At 54.7% G+C, this 27,652-nt stretch overlaps 1 protein-coding gene across 4 annotated transcripts; it reads right to left on the reverse strand.

Moving 5' to 3' along the window:
• Positions 1 to 361: 361 nt before the first annotated feature.
• On the reverse strand, positions 362 to 24,608 carry LOC118534063 (ATPase family AAA domain-containing protein 3A). 4 transcript variants are annotated; one of them, XM_036089605.2, is made up of 16 exons: positions 24,294 to 24,608; positions 18,793 to 18,869; positions 17,570 to 17,671; positions 17,182 to 17,241; positions 15,894 to 15,963; positions 15,436 to 15,601; positions 15,166 to 15,235; positions 12,749 to 12,904; positions 11,691 to 11,747; positions 11,159 to 11,284; positions 10,827 to 10,951; positions 10,276 to 10,327; positions 9,651 to 9,721; positions 8,519 to 8,686; positions 7,301 to 7,409; positions 362 to 695 (listed from the first exon to the last, which is right to left on the reverse strand). In XM_036089605.2, exons 1-16 carry the CDS (start codon positions 24,493 to 24,495, stop codon positions 531 to 533), a joined length of 1,776 nt encoding a protein of 591 aa, XP_035945498.2. In that variant the 5' UTR covers positions 24,496 to 24,608; the 3' UTR covers positions 362 to 530. The 4 variants fall into 4 exon arrangements, with proteins under 4 accessions (XP_035945498.2, XP_077930049.1, XP_035945499.2 ...); XM_078073922.1 differs by lacking the exon at positions 362 to 695 and adding an exon at positions 1,357 to 1,807; XM_078073923.1 differs by lacking the exon at positions 12,749 to 12,904.
• Positions 24,609 to 27,652: the final 3,044 nt, after the last annotated feature.

Consider the following 27,652-nt stretch of genomic DNA (forward strand, 5'->3'; position numbering starts at 1 on the left):
AGCTCCCACCCAGCAGCACAGGGGCCTGCTCTGCTCAGCCCTCGCTTGCTGGGTGAGACTGGGCAAGGTCAGGCCCCTACCCATGCCCAGCCCCGCTCTGGACACAGATGCAGCAGCCGGCCACAAGAGCTCAGCCAGCACCTGAGAACCAGCAGTACCAGCTGGACCACTGTCCCTGCGCATGGGGACAGTGCTTCCCCCCAGCACTGGGCCTGGCTTAGAGACTCACATCTCCCAGCAGTGTCCTGGGGGTCAGGTGACGGCCCCAGTCTGGACCACCCAACAAGCACCACAGCCTGAAGGGAAAAGCCCGGGGTACAGAGGACCAGCCCTCCCACAAAGACGCTACAACCGCAGCCGCTCCCAAGCAGAGGCCTTTAATGCTGTCCTGGCCCCGACCCGAGGAATATTTAAAAATGCTGAGGTGGGCAGCTGTGTAGGCCCATCACTGGGGGAAGTGGGCATCTTGGTGCTTCTTCCTGGCAGGGCCACCTGGCCAATGTGCCGCCCCCTGGGTATCCAGGCCCAGCTCACTCAGCCTGTGTACTTGGGGGCAGGGGCTGGTCACCCTTAGGCCTGGCTCCCTCAGCCTTCAGCCACTGCATCTTCTGCTGGTGCTGCTGGATGGCATCCTGGACCCGGGCATCCATCATGGCCTCAGTGAGGAACCCATCCTCGGAGGCATACGCCATGGCCTGGCAGGGAAAGAGAACACTGATGCAGGGCACGCACAGGGGCTACCTGCAGGGGAAAAAGGGTCTCCCACCCCAGGCTTTCAGCCCCTGGGCCCCACCGGTCACCAGGAACCACCCACCTGCACAACAGGGCCAGACCCAGGGATAAGGCAGCCTAGCTGGCCCCACCCATGAGCTCGCCTCTTGGAGATGCCCTCCAGAACCTGAAGGGGTGGCAGTGAAGACTGGGATGTTGAGTCCATTAAGAGGATTGCTGGCCCGTACCCTCTACCACAGGCCTGTGCTCAGTCTCAGGAGGGGCGCGGCCTCCCAGCAGAACACACACATGCCAACATGCCAGCAGAACATGCTTTGCTCCCGTGTGTGTGCAGGAGCGTACACATGCATGCGTGCTTACAAGGGAATCCACAGCCCATGGCAGCCACCGTCCCTGCAATGCCCATGGCCCTGCCCACATCCCCAGTTGGCACAAGTGCCATGTTCTTGCATCACCGAGTTTCTCAATGACTTTCTAAAAATAGAAAGTCTGAGGCCAGCTGTCAGGAAGCAGCTCAGCACCCCCAACGCAGACCTGGAAGGCCCCTAATTCACAGAGAGCAAAACTACCCTCAGGGCCAGGGCACAGATAACAGAACCACCATAGGCCGGCGGGGGGGGGGGGGGGGTTCATTCTGACACTGAGGGGAGGGCAGGACCCCTAGGAAGAGAGCTCCCCAGGAACCCCCAGCAATTCTAGCTTGGTCAGAAAGTAACCCGCTAGGCCCAACTGCCCCTGAACGCTCAGCACCCAAAGCAGCTGGAAGCTTCCCTGGTAGGAAGGTAGAGGGAGTGCAGGATCCCCTTCCAGAATCCCAGAGTATCTGAGCAGACATATCTGCCCAAGGGGGCCAGGATCCCTATTGAGGGATGGCTGGACTTAGCAATGGGCTTCCAAAGAAATGAGGAAAAGGGGAAACGAGTAACTTTACCATGGAGAAACCTGGCGGGCACCACCTTAACCAGGTCAACATCCCTGTGATGTTGTACAGACGTCACGTGTCCCCTGTCAGGACGTGACCAGAAGGGCACCTCATCTCTGGGGTCTTCTCCCAAAACCCACAATCTCAGTCTAACTGTGAGAAAAACATCAGAAGGACAATCTCTGTAACACCTGACCAGCACTCCTCAAAACTGCCAGGATCATCAAAAACGAGACATGTGAAAACTGTCACAGCCCAGAGGAGCCCAAGCAGACATGGCAACTGAACGAGATGGGGGACTTTGGAGGGAGTCCTGGAAAACATCAGGTCCGAGGTGGAGTCCACAGTGACATGGCAAATGTGCCCAGTGAGAGGAGTCACACCACAGTGGGGGAAGCTCCATGCTAACCTTGCAACTTTCCTGTGAGCCTAAAATTACTGAAACATAGCAAACTTCATTAAAAAAAAAAAAAAAAAAAAAAAAGGCAAGCCCTGGACTCAAGGATGATGCTTACAGGAAAATTAATCAACGTGATGCACCACGTTAATAGAATGAAAGACAAACCACACGATCATCTCAACTGATGCAGAAAATGGCAGTTGCAACGTTCAACACCCTTTCTTGGTGAAAACAATAAACTAGGGATGGAGGAAAATTTCCTTAACGTTCTAAAGGTCATTTATGAACAACCCACAGCAAATAGATTATCAATGGTGAAAGACTGAGAGCTTTTCCTCTGAGATAAGGAACAAGTCAAGGATGCCCACTCTCACCACTTCTATTCAACACAGTAGTGGAAGTCGTAGCCAGAGCAATTAGGCAAGAAAAAGAAATAAAAGGGATCCAAATTGGCAGGGAAGAAGTAAAATTATCTGTTTGAAGATGATATATTCTTATATGTAGTAAACCCTAAAGATTCCCCTCGAAAGTTAAAACTAATAACTAGGGGTGCGTGGGTCGTTCAGTCGGTTAAGTGTCTGGCTCTTGATCTCAGGTCACATCTTGATCTCAGGGCTGTGATTAAAAAATAAAACTAATAAGCAAATTCAGCAAATTTGCAGGACACAAAATTAACACACAAAAATCATTTGTGTTTTGGGGCACCTGGGTAGCTTAGGTCAGTTAAGCGTCTGCCTTTGGCTCAGGTCATGATCTCTAGGTCCTGGGATTGAGCCCCATATTGGGCTCCCTGATCAGCAGGGAGTCTGCTTTTCCCTCTCCCTCTACAGCTCCTTCTGCTTGTGTGCACGCATGCTCTCTCTCGCTCTCTAATAAGATCTTAAAAACAAAAAACCATTTGTGTTTCTATATGGTAATAATGAACCATCTGGAAAGGAAATTAAGAAATTAAGAAAATTAGGGCGCCTGGGTGGCTCAGATGGTTAAGCGTCTGCCTTCGGCTCGGGTCATGATCCCGGGGTCCTGGGATCGAGTCCCGCATCGGGCTCCCTGCTAGGCGGGGAGCCTGCTTCTCCCTCTCCCTCTGCCTCTGCCTCTCTCTCTCTCTCTCTCTCTGACTCTCATGAATAAAAAAAAAAAAAAAAAAAAAAAACATTAAAAAAAAAAAGAAATTAAGAAAATTCCATTTACAATAGCATCAGAAAGAAGAAAATACTTAGGAATTAACTTAACCAAGGCCAAAGAGTTCTACATTAAGAACTACAGAATACTGCTGAAAGGAATTAAAGATCTCAAAATTAGAAAGATATCCACGTTCATATGTTGGAAGACTTAAACTTGTTACGATGTCATTACCATCCAAAGTGATCTACAGGTTCACTGCAATCCCTATCAAAAATCCCAATGGGGCACCTGGGTGGCTCAGTTGGTTAAGTGACTGCCTTCGGCTCAGGTCATGATCCTGGAGTCCCGGGATCGAGTCCCGCATCGGGCTCCCTGCTCAGCGGGGAGTCTGCTTCTCCCTCTGACCCTCTCATGCTCTATCTCATTCTCTCTCTCAAATAAATAAATAAAATCTTTAAAAAAAAAAAAAAAAAATCCCAATGATGTTTTTTGCAAAAAAAAAAAAAAAAAATCCATCCTAAAATTCATATAGAATCTCAACGGAGGCCAAAGAGCCAAAACAGTCTTGGATAAGATTTTCAGGTCTCACATTTCCTGATTTTAAAATCTACTACAAAGCTACAGTAACAAAATCAATGTGGTACTGGCGTAAGGGCAGTTATACAGACTGATGGGGTAGAATGGAGAGCCTAGAAACCCTCACATGTGTGGTCGGATGATTTCCAACAAGGATGCCAAGACCATTCAATAGGGAGAGGACAGTCTTTTCCAAACAATGGTGCTGGGAACACTGGATATCCACATGCAAAAAAGAATGAAGGTGGACCCCTACCTGCCCTATCCCACACACAAAACTTAACTAAAAATGAATCACACCGGGGCGCCTGGGTGGCTCAGTTAGTTAAGCGTCTGCCTTCGGCTCAGGTCATGATCTCAGGGTTCTGGGATCGAGTCCCATGTCAGGCTCCCTGCTCAGCAGGGAGTCTGCTTCTCCCTCTGCCTCTGCCCCACCCCCCACCCCCTGCTACTCGTGCGCTCTCTCCCTCTTGCTCACTCTCACTCTCACTCTCAAATAAATAAAATTTAAGAAAAAAAAATGAATCACACCTAAATGTAAGACCTCAAATTACAAAGCTACTAAAAAAAAAAAAAAAAAAAATAGGGTAAGCTTCCAGACACTGGATTTAGCGATGATTTCTTGTCTACGACACTGAAAGCATAAGTGACAAACAAAACTGACAAATTGGACTATATCAAAATTAAAATCTTTTGTACAGGGGCACCTGGGTGGCTCATTCGGGTGAGCGTCTGCCTTCGGCTCAGGTCATGGTCCTGGGGTCCTGGGATCGAGCCCTGCATTGGGCTCCCTGCACATCGGGGAGTCTGCTTCTCCCTCTCCCTCTGCCCCTCCCCCCGTTTGTGCTCTCTGTCTCAAATAAATAAAATCTTAAAATCTTTTATGCATCAAAATCTTAAAAAAAAAGGGGGGGGAGGGGGGCCACTCTGCTGGCTCAGTCAGTGGCGCATGGGACTCTTGATCTCTGGGTGGTGAATTTGAGCCCCATGTTGGGTGTAGAGATTACTCAAAAATAAAATCTTACAACAAAACAAAACACACCTTTTGTGCATCAAAGGACATTATCAACCAAATAAAGAGTAAAAAAGCAACTCACTGAAGGCTAGGAAATATCTGTAAATCACGTATCTGATAAAGGGTTAGTATCCACAATACATAAAGAACTCCTAAAACTCAACAGAAAACCACCTGATTCAAATATGGGCAAAGGACATGAATAGACATTTCTCTAAGAAAACATATACATGGCCAAAAAGCACACAAGATACCCACATCACTAATCATCAGGGAAAAGGCAATTCAAGTCACAATGAGATCACTTCACATCCACTAGAATGGCTACTATCCAAAAAACAGAAAATCACAAGTGTTGATGAGGGGGTGAGAAACCAACTTGTGTGCACTTCTGGGGGGATGTAAAGTGTGCGACCACTGTAGGAAATGGCACAGCAGCTTCTTAAACATTAAGACAGTTCATCACATGATCTAGTAATTTCCCTTCCGGGTGAAGAGTGGGGTTTCAGCCGCACACCCATGTTCACAGCAACCACCCAAACGTCCATCTCCGTGGATGAAGGGATTAACAAAATGAAATATATCCACAATGGATTATGATTCTACGGAAGAAATGCTGACACATGGTACAACATGGATGCACCTTAAGAACATTATGCTGAATGAAGTCAGTCAGTCACAAAAGGACAAATACTGCATGGTTCCACTCACATGCACTACCTAGAGGAGTCACATTCACAGAAAGTGGAAGTACAGAAGCCAGGAAATGGGGGGGGGATGGCGGGGTGGTTAGTGTTTAATGGGATGACATTTCAGCTTAGGAAGATGAAAATGTCCTGGAGACAGATGGTGGTGATGGTTGCACAACAATGTGAATGTACTTAATGCCATTCATCTGTGTACCTAAAAACGGTTAAAATGGTAAATTTTGTTTAAAAAATAATGCTAACAACGCGGTGAATTCCCACAACCAAGTGGTAAGAGGCAGCAGGAACTCCATTGATAAAACCATCGTAGAAGCAGCATGGGCTTCAGGGAACAAGTGCATGAGGGCCCCCCAGGCAGTCCAGCCTGGAAGGAGGGGCAGGACAGGCAGGAGCAAGCCCAACAACCAGCTCTGAAAATCACCATCCAAAAGGCAGGAAGGGGGCCACCATCAGAACTCCACCATGCTGGCACCCTGACCCGGGACTTCCTGCCTTCACAACCTTGGAAAATGAATGTTATGTTTAGGCCCCCTGGGCTGTGGTACTGTTAGAGCAGCCCAAGCTGACAGACATCCTATCCTCCACCCTGCTGATTATGGAAACAGAGCCAGCGTCATGAGGCCTCGGTCCTGAGGAAGGGTGGCCCGGAGCAGAGCACCCGCTGATCCAGGTGGGGACAGTTTACAGTCTGGAGCTGTTACAGCACACAGCCCAGCTCACTCTGACTAGTACAGTCCCTCTGTGTATCCAAGCTACCGCATTCAAATCCAAGTAGATGCCTAATTAACAAACACATGTTCACTTCACAGCACTGTTACGTTTCTTGTGGTGGGATCGTCAGGTAGCCCCAGACAGATCTGAGTGCAGGCCCCACAGAGGCCATGATGCCGACACAAAGCCGAGGGCTGGCCGGCGGACAGGAGCTCCTCGGCACCTCCACCTGATAGGGCTTTTCCCCTCTCAGCAATCGCCACCCTGCAAATGCTTTCTGGATGTCTGCACCCAGGACTCCTGGGGGTCAACCGGCTCCCCTGCCCTGGGGGGTGGGGGTGGGGGCCCTGTGGACATCTCAGGAGGAAACTGGGTGTGGGGAATGACAAGAACCACTCTGGGCCGTGTGCCCTGGGCCACAGCACAAGGATAAAGTCAACTCAACCCATGTGCTCTATGCTGCCCTCAAGACCCCACAGCAAACCCGATCATGCGTGGAGCAGACAATCCTCAACACCGACGGTCTCCATCTGGTGAAGAGCTAGGAAGGAGATGCCCAACCCCTTATCAGACCAGATTCACTCCTTGGTTCCTCATCTCATTTGCCCTCTGGTGAGCCCACCTTCGGCTCACGTGATGCTCCATGTGCCCCTGTGTCCCCTATCCCCCAACTACAGAATCGCCTGCCCCAAATGTGCTAGGCCCCAGCTTGGGACAGACTCCAGACATTCCCAAGACATCAAGCCTGAGCCTGTGGGACCTTGATGCCCATGTGACACTCGGCTCATTTCCAGGAAACCCCACCTGATTCCAGAGCCCTATCTGATTTGGACCAAAACCACAATGACAAGGAGGTAGGCCATAATACCCAAAGCTAGTGACACGTCTCCACACCCTCCCTGCGTGCGTGTGTGTGGGGGTGGGGGCAGGCAGAAGCAGGTGGTGGCTAGAATGCAGGACAGGGCATGACATCTGGGTGCAGAAAACCCTTCAACAGAAACACCCTGGGGGGTGGGGGGGAGCAGGGGCCAGCACTGGTTACCCTCCGATGACTCAGGATTTCCCTATCGGTCAAGCTCACACCTGTAGTAGGGAGCACGTCCCCAGCTCACCTGCCAGGCCACAGCAAGCTGGGAGATCTCCCGGCCCGACATGCCCTCCGTCAGGCGTGCAATCTCCGAACACTTCCTCCCGTAGTCAAACTGAGCTAGCTTCAAGCGCCTGTGAAGGAGAAATTCCCACGTGGTGCTCCCGTGTGGAGTATAGGATGTCTGTCAGGTCTGGCTAAAGACCAGGACAATCAGTCAAACACCCATGGAAAAGGGGCACCTGGGTGGCTCAGTTGGTTGGGTGACTGCCTTCGGCTCAGGTCATGATCCTGGAGTCCTGGGATCGAGTCCCACATCGGGCTCCCTGCTCAGCGGGGAGTCTGCTTCTCCCTCTGACCCTCACCCCCTCATGCTCTCTCTCATTCTCTCAATAAATAAAATCTTAAAAAAAAAAAAAAAAAAAAAACACCCATGGAAAAAAGGACTCAGAAACTCAGACCACAACCAGTGTTTGGACTATAGTCAGACCAGAACGGGCCACTGGGAGGCTGGGGTGGGGGTGGGGGTCCTGGGGCCCGCCGGGTGCAAAGGAGAAAGGAGGCCCAGATAGTGGAACGCAAGGGCTCCGGCAACAGAGGGACAGCACGGGCAGGCAAAGCCCGTCCTAGAACAGAACACGGCTCTCACTGCCACCAGCGACAGGAGGGATTCAGGTCAGTGCTGCTGCGAGATCCGGCTCCCTGGAGATGGTTAAAAATAGATCCGCCTTTGCCTATATGGAACACTGTGGACAGAGCAATGAGTGAGGGTGGCCGGGACAGAATGTGGAGGGCTCCCCCATCGCCTGGTGACTCCTACAGAACGGGGGCCTTGCTGTGTGCTGGCGAGGGGCCCGGCTCCCGGGAGTCGGGGTGAGTAGTGAACAACGGGGAGTCACCTCCGAGACTGCCACGACCACCTCAGAGTGAACAAAGCTCAGCCAAGGTCTGCAGCCACCACCACAGCCCCTCACTCTCCAGGGCCTGACTGCAGCCTCCATTCCTCAAAAGCCCCAAACTGTTAAGAGACTTCACGTAGCAGAAAAGGATGGAGATGCTAGCTTGTTTGTGATGACGGGCCACTGAGTCAAAAACCTGGCAAAAAGCAGGAGGCACGGGGGCCCGCAGGTGCGCACCCGACCCCCATGTGGACCCACAGGGTTAGGATGGGAGTGTAGCACCGGGGCCAGGAGCTGGTGGGGTACAGAGGGCCCCCCAGTGCTCAGGCCATCAGCACACTTACTGCTTTCCTTCTGTGGCTGGCTTCAGAACGTACTTGTCGAAATACATCCTCACCAGGCGCTCCCGCTCCTCCCGCTGGGGCAGGTCGAAGCGGACCATCTCGTCAATGCGGTCGTTGACGGCCCAGTCAAACTGCTCGGGCTGGTTGCTGGCCAGGACCAGCATGAACCTGAAGCCAGCGCAGAGCAGGGGCTAAGGGGCTGCCTGACCTGGGCACTGGCCCCCAAGGCAGGGAGCCTCTTAAACCCACACAGGACAATTTTCTAGGAGAATCTATTTGGCAGCTTTTTAACCTGAAAAACCCAGGAAGGCCCAGCACTGCCCTCTGCTACCCATCCCTCCCTCGAACACCTCTCCACTGACCGAGGGCCCAGCCTGATGGGGTGGCCATTGAAGCTTTGCTGTGTGGAGGAACAGGGACCCCACGGTCTGAGACCTCTGCTGCTCAACTAGCTGAACCCCAGACCCTGCAGCTCAGGTTGCAGGTGGGCGGCCCTTACCCACTTCTTGTTCGTCCTTTTCCCTTCACAGCCTCCTTCTCTTTGTCCCCAACCTGAGCTGCAGGGTCTGGGGTTCAGCTAGTTGAGCAGAAGGGCCAACTCAGCAGGAACCTGGCCCAGACTCTCAGGGAGTCCGAGTAGGGGCGGGGGTCTCTGCTGGCAGTAGCCATGGCAGGCAAGGGGGAAGCATATGACTGGGGGGCCACACAGCTGACTGGCGGGGCTACGTGCCCCCTGGATGACTAGTGGGCACAGGACTGGAGGGCCCTCAACAATGCAAGAGGGCAAGATGAGGGGATTCAGAAGCAGCGAGCCCCTTTCCAGAGCAACCTATGCCCCAGGGCACCTGGCCATAGGGTGACCACCCCTACAGCCCATCAATGGAGGGCCAGCAGAGATGCCAAGTGCAGTGACCTGTGGGCGAGGACTTGCGCCTGGCTCTCCTGAGACTCCCCAGCACATCTTCTCAGAAGTTTCCACAAAAACCCCCCCTTGCACCCCGACCGGCCCTTCCCATCGCCCAGGCAAGTGTGCCTGCCCTGTTCCAGCCCCGCCCCACAGCAGCCGTGTGAGCTCAAGCAGAGCCTCAGTTTCCCTCTGCAAAGGGACTTCGCACCGGCGGGTGGCCCTCACTTGCTGCTGTGCTGTCCCGTCCGATGCAGGAACGCATTCAGGGTGGCCCTGAGGTCCTCGCTGATCTTCTCCTGTGGACAAAGTTCTGGCATCAGATGGGAGGCAGCCGGGGGAAGTTAAACAAAGGCGCCACTCCATCCCTCTGAGAGCCCCACACAACAGGGTCTCCATGAGACTTAACTTCAAGGAAGACTTTATTTTATTTTATTTTTTTAAAGATTTTATTTATTTATTTGAGAGAGAGGGAGAGAATGAGAGACAGAGAGCATGAGAGGGAGGAGGGTCAGAGGGAGAAGCAGACTCCTTGCCAAGCAGGGAGCCCGATGCGGGACTCGATCCCGGGACTCCAGGATCATGACCCGAGCCGAAGGCAGTCGCTTAACCAACTGAGCCACGCAGGCGCCCTTCAAGGAAGACTTTAAAGACACCCCAGGATCAATTCCTGCTTTTCAGACCAAATTTATGAAGAAAGTGCAGCTGAGAAGCAGGTCTGGGTCAGACATCATTGTGAGTGACCAGCAACCTCCCCGTAAAGCACAAACGCGGCCGCTGGACACCACTCCTGACCGCTCACCTACAGCCGGCTGGGCCCAGCAGGCCAGATAGAAGCTTCCAGAATACTCACAGTCGCTCGCTTCCTGAGGAAGGCGTCCGCTTCATCCACAAAGAGAAGGAGGCTGTGAAGGGAAAAGGACGAACAAGAAGTGGGTGAGGGCCGCCCAGCTGCACACTAAGGCGCTGAGCACGCTAAAACTAAACTCAGTTTCAGGAACACAAAGTGCCGGCTAACCTCAGTAGTGGTTGGGGACCCCAGACCCGACAGGGGAATGCCCAGTGCCAGTGCTGCGGGGAAGCGACTGGTTTGTGCCAAACATCCTAATTTGGCACTAAATTTAGTATCGGGGCTGGCAGCCGCTCGTCTTCAATGTGTTAAAAGCGAGGCTCCCGTGATGAGCACAAGCCACCAGGAATCTATTCCCGGGGTGAATTTCTCCCTTGGACTCCCAACCCCAGAGTATTCCAGCCTTGTGCACAACCATGGAGACAAGCTGCAGGGGAAGTCACCGACACCGCCCCCCAAACCCACCCCCCAGCTGGCGCTCCGGTGGCCGCTAGGAACCCGGGCCATGCAAGCGCATGCACGCAGGGGGCCATCCCAGGAGGGGCCCGGCTCACCCTCGCCGGCTGGTACTGGCCCAGTCGAAGACCTTGTGCATGGCAGTCACGCCGTCCCGCCCCATGGGGGCCACATCCCCGCCTGTCATGATGGCATAGTCCATGCCTGAGTGCAGCGCAAGTTTCTAGGCGAGAGAGGGGCAGGGGTGGGGGTGGAGGGCAAAGCCTGTTTACTCTCCTCCCCTTCACATGCACTGAGTCTGGCCCCCACCAGGTACTGCTGGGATGCCCCTTGCCTGGAAAGCTGCCCCCCCCACGTGGCCCATCCCTAAGAGCCACAGCTGCAGCCTCTGCCCATGGCACCCACCCCCTGTGCGGCCGTGCGCCCTCACCTTGGCAAACAGGGTCTTGCCAGTCCCCGGAGGCCCGTACATCAGGATGTTCCTGTACACGCTGTGGTTCTTCTTGGTGTTCCTCGTCGCTATGGCAATGTCCCGCACCCGTGCTTCCAGGCTGGGCTGCCAGGGGACATGGCAGGCTGGGGGACACTCTGCTGCCTGTCTGGCAGCCCCAAGAGGCAGCTTACCCCAGGCATTCTACTTTAGGAATGAAAAGCTGGGGCGCCCGGGTGGCTCAGTCGTTAGGTGTCTGCCTTCGGCTCAGGTCATGATCCCAGGGTCCTGGGATCGAGCCCCACATCGGGCTCCCTGCTCGGCGGGAGGCCTGCTTCTCCCTCTCCCACTCCCCCTGCTTGTGTTCCCTCTCTCGCTGTGTCTCTCCGTCAAATAAATAAATAAATAATCTTAAAAAAAAAAAAAAAAAAGGAATGAAAAGCAGCCCCATCCTGTAGAAAACCTCCATGGGCAGAAGAGCACCTCCCACCCCAAAGCCTATTACAGCCCCCAGATGGGCAGCACCACTTACACTGAGGACGACGCCCTCCAGTGCGTCCTGAGGCTTACTGAGGAGCCGCCTGCTGACCTATGGGGGGGGCACAACATGGGGACAGTCAAGCTTATCAGCAGAGCCCACGACCCAGGCACGGAGCGCCGGGAGCAGCTAGACTGCCACGTGGGAACAGAACTGCCGCGGCACTCACACTCCAGGCCACATGTGACTGGGCCCCACTCCCACTCTGGACAGGGGGCCTACGAGGCTGTCTGTGCTACTGGCCTAGGCGACTTACAGAGAGAGCGCACAAGTCCGCAGCAGGGAACCCGGCGTGGGGCTCGATCCCACGACACTGAGATCATGACCTGAGATGAAGTCAAGAGCCAAATGCTTAACTGACTGAGCCACCCAGGAGCCCCTTCAGATTATTTACTGATTTAGGGGCGCCTGGGGCGCTCAGTCAGTTAAGGGTCTGCCTTTGGCTCAGGGGTCCTGGGATGGAGCCCCACATCGGGATCCCTGCTCGGTGAGGAGCCTGCTTCTCCCTCTGCTCCTACGCCCCGCCCCCCCCACCCCAGCTCATCCTCTCTCTCCCTCAAATAAATAAAATCTTAAAAAAAAGAAAAAGATTCTTTACCGATCTTTATTTTCTCAGTTACCCACAGTGATCACTATGGAGATCCAGCCACAGCCCGTGGGAGGACATCAAGCCGGGCAGAAAGCCTGGCTCCCCTCGAGGAAGGAAGCTCACACTGTGCTGCTTCCAGCAACTTCTCTCACAGGACGATGGCACACAGGAGCCCCAGGATTTTGTAAACAACCCAAAATCTACCCAGGGGGACAGTCACATTAACAAATCCACAGAGGTGACCGAGTGGACTAGGGTGAGGGTCTCCTCAGTGCTGATGTGGACAGGCTCCCAGAACAGCATCAGAGAGAAGAAAGCCACAATCAAATCCAACATGCCAGAGAGAATAGACAGTATTTGGGTAAAGAGGGGAAAATGAAGACACGTGTTCACAACCTGGCTGAAATGCCAGAAAGAACTGGGAAGGACGTGCCACTCCAGGGAGGACGGGGCCCACCATCACCTGCACGGGATGCCTCAGAGCCTCCAGCACAGTGACACGAGAGGTCTCCCTCACCAGGGACGGCTTCCCCAGCCGGGCCTCAATGTACCGTCCAGCAACAGACGTGGCGTTCTTGGCAGAATAGACTCCGACGGCCAGCAGCGTCAGCCCAGCCACCTAGAGCGGGGCAGCGGGAAGGCAGGCGGAACCCACCAATCCCGCACCAGGCTGTGAGCAGTCGGCACCACGCCCCCCCCCATCCCATCCCATGCAAGGTGACGGCAAGGGTCACAGAGCAGCGTCCTAGCTGGCGCTCAATTTCGCATGACCGCAGATATTTCCAGACAGACGCGGTATCAAAAGGCTTATCATAACCACCCTTTCTCAGAAAGCTACTGGAGGATGCACTCCAGGAGAATTAGGGAAGCTTCCAGGCAACAGGAGCCCCAGCTACAAAGAGACAGAGAGACCCTGAGGCTCATAGGAGACAGAATCGAACACTGTGGTGGAAGCACAATTACAGGGCAGGTGACCAAGAACTACAAGAGATTCCTGGAAAGTATGCCAACACCTGGAAACGAAACTGAAACGTCTTCCCTACAAGACAAACAGCCGGGCTGCTGCAGGGGGAAGCAAGGACTCTCTAAGACCACAGGAACGAGGTTCCAGGAGACCAGGTGGTGACTACAATGACAGGAACAAGAGGCCTGTGATGGGGGAGGTGGGGCTGGGCCGGCCCCAAGAATCCAGCAACCTCTGACATCGCCCAGCGCTCTCCAATGACCACCCCTCCGTGGGTCTACCCAGCTTGCTGGGAAGGTAAACTCTTGACTCATGAGCAGCTGATCAAATAGGAAGGATGGCCAAGGGGCATTTTCCTGCTCAGCCTGTCCTGTGCCTGGATTCCCCACCAAGGAGCTCTGTCGGGGGCAGGCCAGGACTGACTGTCAGCCCACAACACTGCCCCGGGCAGGTGAGGATCCCAGACTGAAGATGGACATGAGATTCAACAGAGATTCAACATAGATGTTCACAACAGCTGGAAAAGTCTGGAAAGATCTGAGTGCACAGGGTGCTCAGACCACACGAGCAGTCAGAACGCCTTTAAAACACGCTGGGGGGGGCACCTGGGTGGCTCAGTTGGTTAAGCGACTGCCTTCGGCTCAGGTCATGATCCTGGAGTCCTGGGATCGAGTCCCGCATCGGGCTCCCTGCTCAGCAGGGAGTCTGCTTCTCCCTCTGTCCCTCCCCCCTCTCATGCTCGCTCTATCTCATTCTCTCTCTCAAATAAAATAAAATCTTTAAAAAAAAAAAAAAAACACTCTGGGGGAGGGGTTGCCTGGGTGGCTCAGTCGGTTGAGCGTCTGCCTTTGGCTCAGGTCGTGATCCCAGGGTCCTGGGATGGAGCCCCACATGGGGCTCCCTGCTCAGCAAGGAACCTGCTTCTCCCTCTCCCTCTGCCCCTCCCCCACCTTGTGCTCCCTCCCTCCAATAAATAAATCAAATCTTAAAAAAAAAAGAAAAGAGCCAGCAGTCTCACTAGCTGCCGGTTTCCTCAACTGGCATCCTGGCCCTCCCCCGGTAGTCCAGTCCCTGCTTTCCTTGAGGCACAGCCTGACCTCCCCTGCTGCTTCTCACTGTCTCCAGAAAGAGATTAGAACTATGCCCAAAGCAGGGCACTTGCAGAAAGGGCTTCAGAAGCCAGTAGGCCAGGAATGTGGGTGCACAGGGACGCTCATGGTCAGCATGGTTACTTGTCTCACCCTTTGTTAGGGCATCAGTACCACATGAGCAGGTGCCAAGTCACACTGTGCAGCCTAGAGCGGTGCCCGGCCCAATGCTGACATTAGGAAGTACTTGCAGAATTGGTGGGCTTTTTGGGAACCAGTCCTGGCTGAAGCCCTCCCCTCCACCCTGAGTGCTAAGCAGCCACGTGGCACAGGGCACAGACCACAGGGCCTTAGAATGTGTGCCTGGAGTCCTACAGCCTTGTTGGCTGCCCTCCGCTTCCCGCTAGAGGGTGGGAACCCTTATAGGAGCATGGTTTAAAGGGGTTCATGGCCACATCTCCGGGGCGCCCCTGGAGTTTTAGCTGGGCCCCACCCTTGAGGCTGCCAGGCAGATTTCCAGTTACACTTTCCAAAGGGCAGCACTTCTAAGGAAGAGGGAAACTGAAGCTCTAGCACCTCTTCCCACATATTCCAGCCCAAAGGTTAAAAAACCTACCGCCAGTGTTAACACTGAATTGCTCCCTGCGTCCCATACCCAGAGGCCGCGCCGCATCCGGTTTTCACAGCAGGGGGCGGGAGGGAAGAGAAGCAGCGAATGCTTACCCCTTGGACCTGCCTGGCACACTTCCCACCACTGAGGGCAGGCACATGACCCAACGGCGACCCTGACACAGGCCACAAGCAGGAAGACGCAGCAGCAGTGTTTACCGTGGCTGTCACTTTGTCCCAGTCTGTCACGAAGGTACGGAATCCTTCCCCAAACAGGGTGCCGGCTGTCCTGGAGAGGAAGCAGCGATGTGACCGGGGAGAACGATCTAGGCCCTTGGTTGGAGAAAGGGCAAGGGCGTTGAAGGTCAGCCCTGAAGGTCAGCACCCGGGAGGACCTGCTGAGAGGCCGCCTCCTGCCAATGCACTGACGGAGGGCCTCCTGGCACACGTGAAGGGCTGTGCTAGGGGCCTGTGGGGACCGGCCCTCACCGGATGGACTCCAGGATGGTCTGGCGGTGCTCGGCAGCCTTCAAGCGGATCTGCTCACGAATGATGTCTGCATTCTCGCGCTCCGCCTTGGCCCGAGCCCGGGCCTCAGCCTCTACCCGCAGCATCTCGTTCTTGTGCCGCAGCTCCATCTCCCGTTCCACAGTGGCTGCCCAGGGAAAGGGCAGGAGGAGGGTGTTCAGCCCACGGCTCCCTAATCCTTCCAGTGAGGCCCAGGCAACCCTCCTCCCAGACCCTGGGGGAATGCCCGGCCTGCCTAGGCTTCTGCTACAAAGTCCCAACCAAGGAACGCAGAGCTCCTATCGAGAGTCTTGGAAATGTTGCTTGGGGATCAAAGTGCCTGAAGCAACGTGTATCCGTGCCTACAGCCTGCTTTCCCCAGGGGCCTTTCTCGAGCCTAGGGCGGCTCCAAGGACATAGCCCCCAAAGCCCAACTCTACCTCGCCGCATGGCCTCCTGCTTCTGCACCGACTCCTCCTGCTTCCGTAAATTCTCCTCATTGAGAAGTTGCTGAGAAGCCACAGGGGAAAGGGAAAAGCTTTCAAAATTAGTAAACTGATCTGGGGCGCCTGGGTGGCTCAGTCAGTTGAGCATCCAACTCTTGGTTTCGGCTCAGGTCATGATCTCAGGGTGGTGGGATGGAGCCCCATGTCGGGCTCTGCACTCAGCAGGTAGACTGCCCGAGTCTCTCCTCCTCCTTCTGCCTCCCCACCTCCGCTCATGCACGCGCACTCTCGTTAAAACAAATAAATAAAACTTTAAAAAATATATTAGGAAATGATCAACAATCAATCTAAGAGATGAGCTGCTCCAGCCTGTGGGGAAGCTTCTGCTGCCCCCGGGGGCTCCAAACCTCTCTGGGAATGATGCCCCGGGGCCTACACACTCCACAGCCCTTGGCAGGCAGGTGTGAACCCCACCCAGGACATATGCACACATGCACTGGGGGGGGTGGGCGGCGCAGCAGCTCCCGCCTCTAGCACAGTTCCGCCACAGGATAGACCTCTGGGCACCTCTAGTCCAGACTCACAGCTGTCCTCAAAACATTGTCTTTCCCCTGTTAAATTTACATTTTTAAAAGAAATTTTATTTAAATTCTAGTTAGCATACAGTGCAATATCGCCCTCACCAGAATTCGGTGGCTCATCACTTACACCCAACACCTGTACCCGTCACGAGTGTCTCCTCCATCCCCGTCGCCCACCTAGCCCCTCCCCCACCCCTCCCTCCAGGGACCCTAAGTTTGTTTCCTATCATTCAGAGTCTCTTATGGTTTGTTTCCTTCTCTCCTTTGCTTTCCCCCCTTCCCCTATGTTCATCTGTTTTGATTCTTAAATTCCGCATATGAACGAAATCACGCTTTCTCTGACAGACTTATTTCACTTAGTCCAATATATTCTAGCTCCATCCACGTCATAGCAAGTGGTAAGGTTCATGCTTTTTGATGGCTGGGTTTCCTTGGAATGCCCAAACAGGTACAAGCATTTGGAAACCACCTCTACCATGAACTTGTCACAGCCAGGTTCCCAGGTTCTCACCCAGAAGAACCCTCACCACAGCCAGAGCCTGGAGGCCCGTGTGTCCCGTGTGTGTGTGCGTCCCTGGGACCTAGCACCTACCGCTGGTAAAACAACTCTGAATTCTGGCCCAACAGCTGCCCCCAAATATGCCTGTGCTCTCGGGGAGGACAGAGGCAGCTCCCCTCCCATGTAAATGTGCTAAGCTCACCTGCTGCTTCAGCTGGTCCTCATAGCGCTGCCGGGCCAGCTTGTCTTGGTACTGGGCCCTCTAGGGAGGAAGAGGGCAGTGTGAATACAGCTCAGCTGAAAAAGCTGGTGGACGGCCTGAAACCAACATCTGAATCCAGACTTTACTGGGTGCTGGGCCCCCAGATAAGCCACCCACCTCTACCTGCTGTTAATGAGCACACACGCTTGGTACACGTGTGCTCCCCGTCACGCTCAGCACGGAGGGATCCACGGGCTTTTGATATTTGCACAAGGTCATCCCAGAGTCTCGATGGGTAACAGACCCAGACTGAATTTTGGGGCCATGGTGTGCCCCACCAGCGCTCCACCCTGGTCACCCTGTGCCCGTGGGGCCATGTGGTCCTTACGGCCTGGTGCTGCCTCGTCTCCTCATTCAGAGTCTTCCTCCTTTCTTCAGCCTGCACGCGGATCTGCTCACTCTTCAGCTGCTCCACAGCGGCCTCGTATTCCTGTAGAACACACCAGTGGTTGCAAGTCCAGAGCTGGTGGGGCCCCCCTCTCAGGACTCTGAGGCTCAGGGCTCACACTGCCTCAACAACCCTTTCCCAGGTAGGCTCCAAAGGGGCTGGACAGGAGCAGGAGGGGCATCCAAAAAACACAGCCTAGACCAGCACCCCACATGCCCGTCAGCTCCCAGCTGCATGGGCACCAAGGCCCAGGGCGACCCAGACCACAAGTAGTGAAGTGCCAGGAAAACAGGGCTGGGCTGCAAAGGAGCAAGATGGTCTCCTGGGGTGTCTGTCACTCCCTTCCCCAACATTGTTTCCACGGTGGCTTATGTCACGTGCTCACTTTTGTTGTTTGTTTTTTTTTTTTAAGATTTTAGTTATTTATTTGACAGAGAGAGACACAGCGAGAGAGGGAACACAAGCAGGGGGAGTGGGAGAGGGAGAGGCAGGCTTCCCACAGAGCAGGGAGCCTGATGCGGGGCTTGACCCCAGGACCCTGGGATCATGACCTGAGCCGAAGGCAGTCGCTTAACCGACTGAGCCACCCAGGCGCCCCAAATAAATACAGATTTTTAAAGGACTATTTGAGAGAGAGCGAACGAGGGCACAAGCAGGGGGAGGGGCAGAGGGAGAAGCAGACTCCCCAGTGAGCAGGGAGCCTCATGCGGGGCTTGATCCCTGAGATCATGACCTGAGCCAAAGGCAGACGCTTAACAACTTAGCCACCCAGGCGCCCCACGTGCTCACTTTTGGACTACGCTTTACAACAGCCAACGACAGACGGCAGAGCCTGTGTCTTTTCTACGCTTGCTATGTGCTCAGCATAGAGGTCCTGCCGAATGCAGGGAAAACAGGTAAGCACCTCCCTTGGGGAGACCAGATGGTCCTCACCCACAGCAGCCCTTCCAGGTGGTTCTGCTGCCAGGACTCAGGCCACAAACCAGCGCGTCTTTGACCTCCTCCTGTTTCCCTCTTAACCACAAGCATGAAGGCAAATCCAAGAAAGGAGATGTCTGAGGAACCCGCCCTGTGCCCACCGCCCACATGCACTTTCTCTTTGCGGTCGTCCCTCCGCCACAGGGACGTGGCCTGCCTCAGCCGGCACCAGCCCCACGACTCACTTTGACCTTGGACTGTTGTTCCAGCTGCAGCGTCTGCTCCTGCATCTGTGCGAGACTCAGGGCCTCCTTGGCATGTCCTGTGGGGCAGAGGGAGAGAGTGGGTATTAGGACACTTGGGCACCAGGCAAGCACTCCTGTGTGCCAGGGGCTTTCAGGGAGGCCACAGCTCACCTCGACCAGAAAACACACGTGCCCACCCTCATTCCTGGACCAGATCTTGTTTGGTGACCCCGTCCTCCGAGACCACTGCCCCCTTCTCCTCACCTATGTCTGCTCCACTCCCAACAGAAAGCCCCACACACAAGACCTTACCCCCCCAGCAGCTGTCACGTCCCAGAGAGCTATCAGAAAGGCTGCCCCACGCTAGTTGAGAGTAGGAGGGTCAACATGGCAGTCACGGTCCCGATTAAACAAAAAGCAGCCTGTAGCTAGAATACCTTATTTTTCGTGGTACGTACATTTCTCTTAAGTCCCCGATATCTATTATTATTAACCTGCTATCAAACACATGCAAGTAGTACAATGAATAGCAAGTAAACAAGTTAAAAATAAGCCAATGCACACAGAATGATGGCTCTTCACAGACCTTGTGTTACAAACACACACATTATAAAGCTTTTCTGTGTGTATTTTATTCATAAGGTGCAATTCATATCCACCAATACTTGAGTGTTCTGAAAAAAAAGCTAACTTCTGGTGCTCTCCTAGCCAAAAAGCCCATGCATCTGGCTTCTCAAATATTTTGGTGATGACACAGTTCTCCCATACATGAGATTTTACTATAAAGAAATATCCTAATACGTAACAGTATGGAAGGAAAGTAGGGAATCCCTGTGAACCCAGCTCCCTGATGAAACAACGTACCTGGTTTTCTCCCTTTGTGTACCACACACCTATCCTTCCACCTGAGCCCCGTGACCTTACTTTCTGAAGCCTTTGAAGTAAGTTGCAGACCCCAGTACCCATCACGCCCAAGCTGCGGCAAACGCACCATTACCTAGAGCATGACTTCTGTGTGCAGGTCTGTGAGCACCCTCACACGCTGAGATGGACGGGGAGGAAGCTGCGGTATCTGATGGTCCACTAGGGCCAGCGGTGTGGAGAGCACATAGTGCCTGAGCCTCGGAAGGACCTTCAGAGCCAGTCAGGATTGAGCTGACACGGCCTCCCACACCTCACTACAAGGCTCTCCCCTGGGTCTCTGGCGATCAGAGGCACAGGAGCCCGAGGAGGGGCGGCACAAAGGCGCCAGGGTCCCACATCCTTCCCCGTAAACTTGGGAAGCCACAAAGCCAAGGCTCGAACAGACTCTAGGAGCCCCTTCTGAGCAGGAGGGAGTGAAAGTACAACAGTGCTCGTCCTGCTGCAGCAGACAGGAACGTGGGTGCCTCAGGGTGACAATGCTGAGACCAGGTCCCAGCTGCCCTTGTCACTCACAGCATGACTTTAGTCAGCCAGGTTAACCTCACCTGAAAATGGGGCAATTAGAGATCCCTCAGCCACTGACTCTCGAGAGAGGGAAATGTGAGAGCAGGTAACCTCAGCACAGTGCCTGGCACCCACGTGTCCCACTAACCACAAGCTACAACTTCAACACTGCCAACGGTAACTTAGCACCTTGAAGTCATCTAACAGGAGCCATGCATTCCAAAGCACTAATGTAGCTCCTCCTACAGGCAAGGGACTCTTACACCTGCACCTTCACGGAGTGTACGGACACACGGGCTGGAGCCTCTTACACCTCCACCCTCACGGAGTGTACGGACACACGGGCTGGAGCCTCTTACACCTGCACCCTCACGGAGTGTACGGACACACGGGCTGGAGCCTCTTACACCTGCACCCTCACGGAGTGTACGGACACACGGGCTGGAGCCTCTTACACCTCCACCCTCACGGAGTGTACGGACACACGGGCTGGAGCCTCTTACACCTGCACCCTCACGGAGTGTACGGACACACGGGCTGGAGCCTCTTACACCTCCACCCTCACGGAGTGTACGGACACACGGGCTGGAGCCTCTTACACCTCCACCCTCACGGAGTGTACGGACACACGGGCTGGAGCCTCTTACACCTCCACCCTCATGGAGTGTACGGACACACGGGCTGGAGCCTCTTACACCTCCACCCTCACGGAGTGTACGGACACACGGGCTGGAGCCTCTTACACCTCCACCCTCATGGATGTACGGACACACGGGCTGGAGCCTCTTACACCTCCACCCTCACGGAGTGTACGGACACACGGGCTGGAGCCTCTTACACCTCCACCCTCACGGAGTGTACGGACACACGGGCTGGAGCCTCTTACACCTGCACCCTCACGGAGTGTACGGACACACGGGCTGGAGCCTCTTACACCTCCACCCTCATGGATGTACGGACACACGGGCTGGAGCCTCTTACACCTGCACCTTCATGGAGTGTATGGACACACGGGCTGGAGCCCTTTACACCTCCACCCTCATGGATGTACGGACACACGGGCTGGAGCCCTTTACACCTCCACCTTTATGGAGTGTACGGACACATGGGCTGGAGCCTCTTACACCTGCACCCTCATGGATGTACGGACACACGGGCTGGAGCCTCTTACACCTGCACCCTCACGGAGTGTACGGACACACGGGCTGGAGCCTCTTACACCTGCACCTTCATGGAGTGTACGGACACACGGGCTGGAGCCTCTTACACCTCCACCCTCACGGAGTGTACGGACACACGGGCTGGAGCCTCTTACACCTCCACCCTCATGGAGTGTACGGACACACGGGCTGGAGCCTCTTACACCTCCACCCTCACGGAGTGTACGGACACACGGGCTGGAGCCTCTTACACCTGCACCCTCACGGAGTGTACGGACACACGGGCTGGAGCCTCTTACACCTCCACCCTCACGGAGTGTACGGACACACGGGCTGGAGCCTCTTACACCTCCACCCTCACGGAGTGTACGGACACACGGGCTGGAGCCTCTTACACCTGCACCCTCACGGAGTGTACGGACACACGGGCTGGAGCCTCTTACACCTGCACCCTCACGGAGTGTACGGACATACGGGCTGGAGCCTCTTACACCTCCACCTTTATGGAGTGTACAGACACATGGACTGGAGCACTCAGAGAGCTCAAGGCCAAATGTGCTGCTCTGACCTCCAAGGAAGGCCCAGAGACTTAGGGGATGAAGGAGCATCGGGCTGGACCTAAAGGACAGAGCAGGCAGTCATATTACAGGGTAGCAGCTGAGGGCATCTTGGTTTGCCTGGAGAGAGCAGTGAGTACCAAGAAGACAGGTTTTGGAGAGGGGCTGTTGAGCAGAGAGGCAAAAGGCACCCTGGGAAGAAGGGGTTGGGGACAGGAAGAGGTGGTTCAGCAAGGCAAAACCTCTCCCACTGGCCAGTAGTTAGGCCAGGAAGGATGGCAGGAACAAAATGAAGTAGAGGGGCTCCAGCCTAGCTCAGCTGGATGGGCATGCGACTCGTGATCTTGGGTTTGTGAGTCTGAGCCCCCCTGGTGGGTATAGAGATTACTTAAAATGTAAAAAAAATTTTAAAAATTAAATGAAGGGCACCTGGGTGGCTCAGTCATTAAGCGTCTGCCTTCGGCTCAGGTCATAATCCCAGGGTCCTGGGATCGAGCCCCGCATCGGGCTCCCTGCTCCACGGGAAGCCTGCTTCTCCCTCTCCCACTCCCCCTGCTTGTGTTCCCTCTCTCGCTGTGTCTCTCTGTCAAATAAATAAGTAAATAAAACCTTTAAAAAAAAATTAAATGAAGTAGAGGTCACACTTAGAACAGAATCATTGGATGTAGGGCGCCCAGGTGGCTCAGTTGGTTAGGCGTCTGCCTTCAGCTCAGGTCATGATCCAAGGGTCCTGGGATCGGGCCCCGCATGGGGCTCCCTGCTCAGTGGGGAGCCTGCTTCTCTCTCCCTCCCTCTGCTGCTCCCCCTGCTGGTACTCTATTGCCCTCTGTAAAATAAATAAAATCTTTTTTTTTTTTTTAGATTTTATTTATGGGTATGGTCCCCCCAGACAGTGGCCCCTGGGGGCCAGGTGGAGAATATTCTGGGGGAGTAGCTGTGGGGCACCTGGTACCAAAGACATGGGAGCTATTCAGAGGCATGATCAGATGAGGAAGAGAGGCCCCTCAGCTGCCTCCCCTCAGGCACACTCAAGGCTATTCACAAAGGCCCCCATAACTGCAAGGATTTGGGGATAGTAGGATTCAGCTTCCAAAAGTGGGAAAACTCTGAAATTCTGTGTACGATTGAGTTAATGAAATGTCACCGGAGCTGGGGCAGAAAGGTGCCACCCCCACTAAGCCCTTAACAACAAATTGGGTCACATGTTCAAAGTCTGTCATCATCTGAGGTGCCCTGATGCCCAGCCCAACGTGGGTTTCTCAACCCAACCCGATAACTGAAATTACCTTGCAAACTCAATACACCTAGTCTGAGAAGGATGGTCTTCCAGCAGGCCTAAGTCAACAGGCCATCCTAAGCCCAGGCCCAAATATCCAGATGTTTTAATGTCCCTCTGGGGATCTGAGGGTCAGGCACCCTTGCACCAGGATGTTCCTGCAGCCCCTGGGGAAGGGCAGGGACTGAACCACAACGTGCCAGGCCTCTCCCTCCTCAAACAGATTCTCCTTTATACCTGTTTATAACATGGTTTCTTAATACAGCCTCCTTTGAAAAAAGGGCATCTCTGCTTAAGCAGAAATCTGAGAACTATTGCGTTCTTTCAATCAGTGTTTATTCGCTGTCTTCTACATTCTAGGTTCTCAAACACTTAGACTACATCCTAGAACAAATCATTAAGCCAATAAGACAAAAGATGGGAGGAAAGGAGGTAGGATTAGTGAAGGTCCAGCCAATTACCGTGCCTTGAGGGCCCTAAGTCAGGAAGGCTACCTGGAGGGGCCAGGACAGACTCACCTGCATTGCATTACAGACCCCTTCAATCTGAACGCTAATGCTTTTCAAAAATAAGCACAAAGCTGCTGTATTTTCCATAAAACCAATAGCCCTCAACTGTACTTCCCTTCTCAAGTGGACAATTGCTAACAGCACACACGGACCGGATCTGGCCACGCTCTGGCCACGTGGAGGCAGCAAGAGGCCCAAGGAGCTTCCCTACTCGACAGTAACTGAAGACCAGGCTCCAGCCCGGGCACCTGCTACCTGTGACCTCTCAAAATCGCATCTGCACCAGTTCCTCACTGAAGGACGCTCGACAGCTTGGAAGGTGCCAAGGGTGCTGGTACCCCCCACCTCCCCGCACGCAAGGTGGCTCTGGCCAGGTTTACTCCTGTAGACCAGTTTCCTCACCCGGCAAGTGGGACTGCAGGGAGCCGCCTACCCCTCAGACGACTGCGGAGCTAACTGCGCCCTAGGACCCGGCATGCCCGGAGGCTCGGTGGACTGGCTCTCCGCGGAGGAGCCCCGAGCTCCCCTGGCCCCACCCCAGACCGGGCCCCACCCTCGCCGCCGCACTCACGCGAATGCTCCAGCTCTCGCGCCGCCTTGGCTGCGCGCTCCAGGCCCGTGGGGTCAAAGTTGCTCCATTTGTCCTTGGGCGCCGGCCGATCCCCCGCGCCACGGTCCCCGCCGCCCTCGGCCCCAGGCTGAGCGGGCGGCAGGGACAGCGGTGGCCCCGCGCCTTCGCCCTTGGGACCCTTGATCCCGAAGAGCCACGACATGGCGCGCGACCGCCGCGCGCCGCGGCAGCCGCCAGGAGCCGAAGCCGAGTTAAAGCGCGCGGATCGGAGCAGCCTCCACGCGCCGCAAGCCGGTGGTCAGAGGTCCTGCGCAGGCGCGACAACGCCTCTTCCTCCCAGGCGACGGAAGCGCATGAGGGCCGCGTACCGTGCGGCCTCCTGACTGGCCGCGGTTACCGTGACGTCACCGGCGTCGTCGCCAGGATTGCCCAAACTGGCTCTGGGGGCGGGCCCTCGAGGGGCGGCCGAAACGCCTAGTTACGGGGCCTGATCAGGGACAAAATGGGTTGGGTGCATGTGTGCCCTTGTTTACGTCATTTCCTGGTTAGACGTCAGTTCTGTGTCGCGTTGCCGTGGGTTCCCGCAGAATCCCGACGAGGCGGAGACGGAGAGGCACGTGCCGGGGAGCCGGCGCGGGGGTCCTTGGTACGCGAGGTCCCGGCGACAGGGCGGTGAGCCCCGGACGGAGGGAGCGGCCGCCGGAGGGAGAGCCTGCAGAAAGCGGCTGATCCGCGAGGGAAGATCAATCCGGGGCAGGCGCGGGGCGGGGCCTCGACTCCGCGCCCCGGACCCGCCGCCCGCGACCGGGCCGCAGGGGCCCCTGGAGGGTTGAGGCTGCGCTCAGTGGGTCTGGGTGCTCGCGCACGTAGTCGGCGCTTAGTAAGATGTTAGAAGGGTAGAAACGCAGTCGTTGCCCGTCCCCTACAGCCGCCATCAGGTTGAAGAGCCGGCCGGAGAACAAGCTCGCCCCGGCCTCCTTTTAGGTATCTCAGGAAGCCACAGTGGTCCGCGCTCGCACGATCCTTTGTATCCGCAGTGGCTCACAGGCTGGCTCAGTTGGTTGAGCATCCGACTCTTGACTCAGGGTCATGAGTTCAAACCCCGCACTGGGCTCCACACTGGGTGTGGAGGCTACTTCAAAGTGGCTCACAACTGGAGGGAGACGGATCTCAACCCCAGAAGCGTGGAAAGACAGAGCAGCCCCCCCAACGTCCCACAAGAGGGCGTCCTTGCTGGAGGAGGGGTCCAGTCTTCTGGCGCACCTCCAAAGGCCACGTGCCTGCTTCCGGGACAAAGGGGCAGGCTGACCCCGCCTTGGGCAGAGGGAGGAAAGGATGGGCAGAGCCAGCGTTGCTCTAGAACCCACAGTACCCAAAGCTAGCAAAGTTCGCTTCTAGGGCCAACATCCAAGTTGCCCCTTTAGTCTTTCCTTGATGGAATTGGTTGAGTTCCCAGAATTATATGGAGTTGCCCCCAGTGGACTGAAAACAGTTTTAATGCTGAATAAAAATAGGGGAAAGAATTAAAGATGATTCTGTGATCTTTCACCCTCAAATGAAGAGAAAGCCAAATGAGTTTCCCAGCCAGATGCCGCCCCCCTCCCCCACACCAGTGGCCATCAAGGTTTTTATGGATTAGCCACAAACTATATACTTCCCACAGCCCCCCTAGCAGGGCTCTGCTGCATGAAGAAAAGGAAATGGGTAAGATACAGGAAGTCCTTGTCCAAACACAGCTCAGCCATGTGCCCCTCTAGCTCCATCCACCCCAGACCAGTATTGGCAAGCTTGTGTACGTTTATTTAAAAAGGAATCACTGGGGGGCGCCTGGGTGGCTCAGTCGTTAAGCGTCTGCCTTCGGCTCAGGTCATGGTCCTGGGATCGAGCCCCGCATCTCGGGCTCCCTGCTCAGCGGGAAGCCTGCTTCTCCCTCTGCCACTCCCCCTGCTTTTGTTACCTCTCGCACTGCGTTTCTCTCTGTCAAATAAATAAAATCTTAAAAAAAAAAAAAAAAAAGGAATCACTGAGAATAAATTTCTGCATTTAAAAAGCCAGTTTCAAAAAATAAAGTCAGGGGCGCCTGGGTGGCTCAGTCAAGTATCTGCCTTCGGCTCAGGTCATGATCCCAGAGTACTGGATTGAGCCCCACATCGGGCTCCGTGCTCAGCATGGAGGCTGTTCTCCCTCCCTCTGTCCACCACGCACCCACCACCACAACCCCCACACATGCTCTCTCTCTCAAATAAACAAAATCTTTAAAAAATAAAAAATACAGTCAGTTTCATTTAACTTGACTTAATTTGAAAAACAGAGTTGATTGTTGTTTAAGGATTTAGGTAAGGGCACTCCCTTTGACAGTGGGGTCCCCTCCAGTCTCCATCATCTGACTAGGTGAGCTCCATACTTTCCAGTCCCCCTTCATTTGTTTATTTATATACATATTTTTATTTTTTACTTTTTTTCAAGTAGGATCCTTGCCCAATGTGGCACTTCAAGGTCGACCCTGAGATCAAAAGTCTTGTGCTGTTACCTACTGAGCCAGTCAGGCGCCGGCCGGGTACTTTCCAATTTCTGATGGGCCATAGAAAACATCCGATCCACTTGTGTTTGTCACTTAAAATCTTAGATTGGGAGCCATTGAGGAGGGCAGACAAACCTTTCCTAAAAACACTAAGTTAATAAAATGGAATTATGATGATGCTTTTTACCTGATGCATTCACATTTAACTGACAAATGTGGAGTTCTCTGCTGCTTGTGCTGAGCTGTTTTGCTGACAGATTTCCTGATATCACCCTCCCCACAACATGTGGCTTTCTTCTCTGAGGGAGTCCTCCAGCATTTAACACCTGGAGGAAAGACTGCAGAAGTTGGAGATGCAGGTGGACAGCTTGGCCTACAGCCTGTCCTCGAGTCCAAAGAGAGAAGACATAGGTGCCCCTGGGAAGCCCAGGCAGCAGGTGTGGTTTCTGGACCCCTGGCTCCAGCCGGACCTCCAGAGAGCCACATGGCACACCAGAGCTGTGGCCTTCCAGTCTGGCCCACAGCCCCCCACTCACTGAACCCCAGGGTGTCCCATCACCAAGGTTGCACCTGCCCACTGCTCAACCTGCCTGGTGTCTGCCATGGACAGCACCTGTGCAGAAGCCTGCCTGCTTATCACATTTAAGACTCCTAGGACAGCCAGGCCTTCAAAAGTAACGAGCTGGTCCCTTTTCTGTTCCCTCTCTCCAGCTTCCAAAAGGACCTGCTGGTTCTGGTGTCGCTCACAGTCGCCCAAACCCACATGCAGGCCACACCCACACCCACACCCACACCCACACCCCCACCGGACAGACTCCAACCCTGCCAACAGAAAAGC

This window comes from Halichoerus grypus, chromosome 5, assembly GCF_964656455.1.
Source record: "Halichoerus grypus chromosome 5, mHalGry1.hap1.1, whole genome shotgun sequence".
In the NCBI taxonomy this organism is placed as follows: domain Eukaryota; kingdom Metazoa; phylum Chordata; class Mammalia; order Carnivora; family Phocidae; genus Halichoerus; species Halichoerus grypus.

What these genes read in the sequence shown, in the direction of transcription:
- LOC118534063 (XM_036089605.2), bottom strand. Translation starts at nt 24,495, where the DNA reads ATGTCGTGGCTCTTCGGGATCAAGGGTCCCAAGGGCGAAGGCGCGGGG. An exon ending in AGACGAGGCAGCACCAGGCC is followed by an intron (nt 17,242 to 17,569) that starts GTAAGGACCACA and finishes CTTCCTCCCTAG; the next exon opens with AGGGCCCAGTACCAAGACAA. An exon ending in AGCTTGCTGTGGCCTGGCAG is followed by an intron (nt 696 to 7,300) that starts GTGAGCTGGGGA and finishes TTTCCCTGCCAG; the next exon opens with GCCATGGCGTATGCCTCCGA.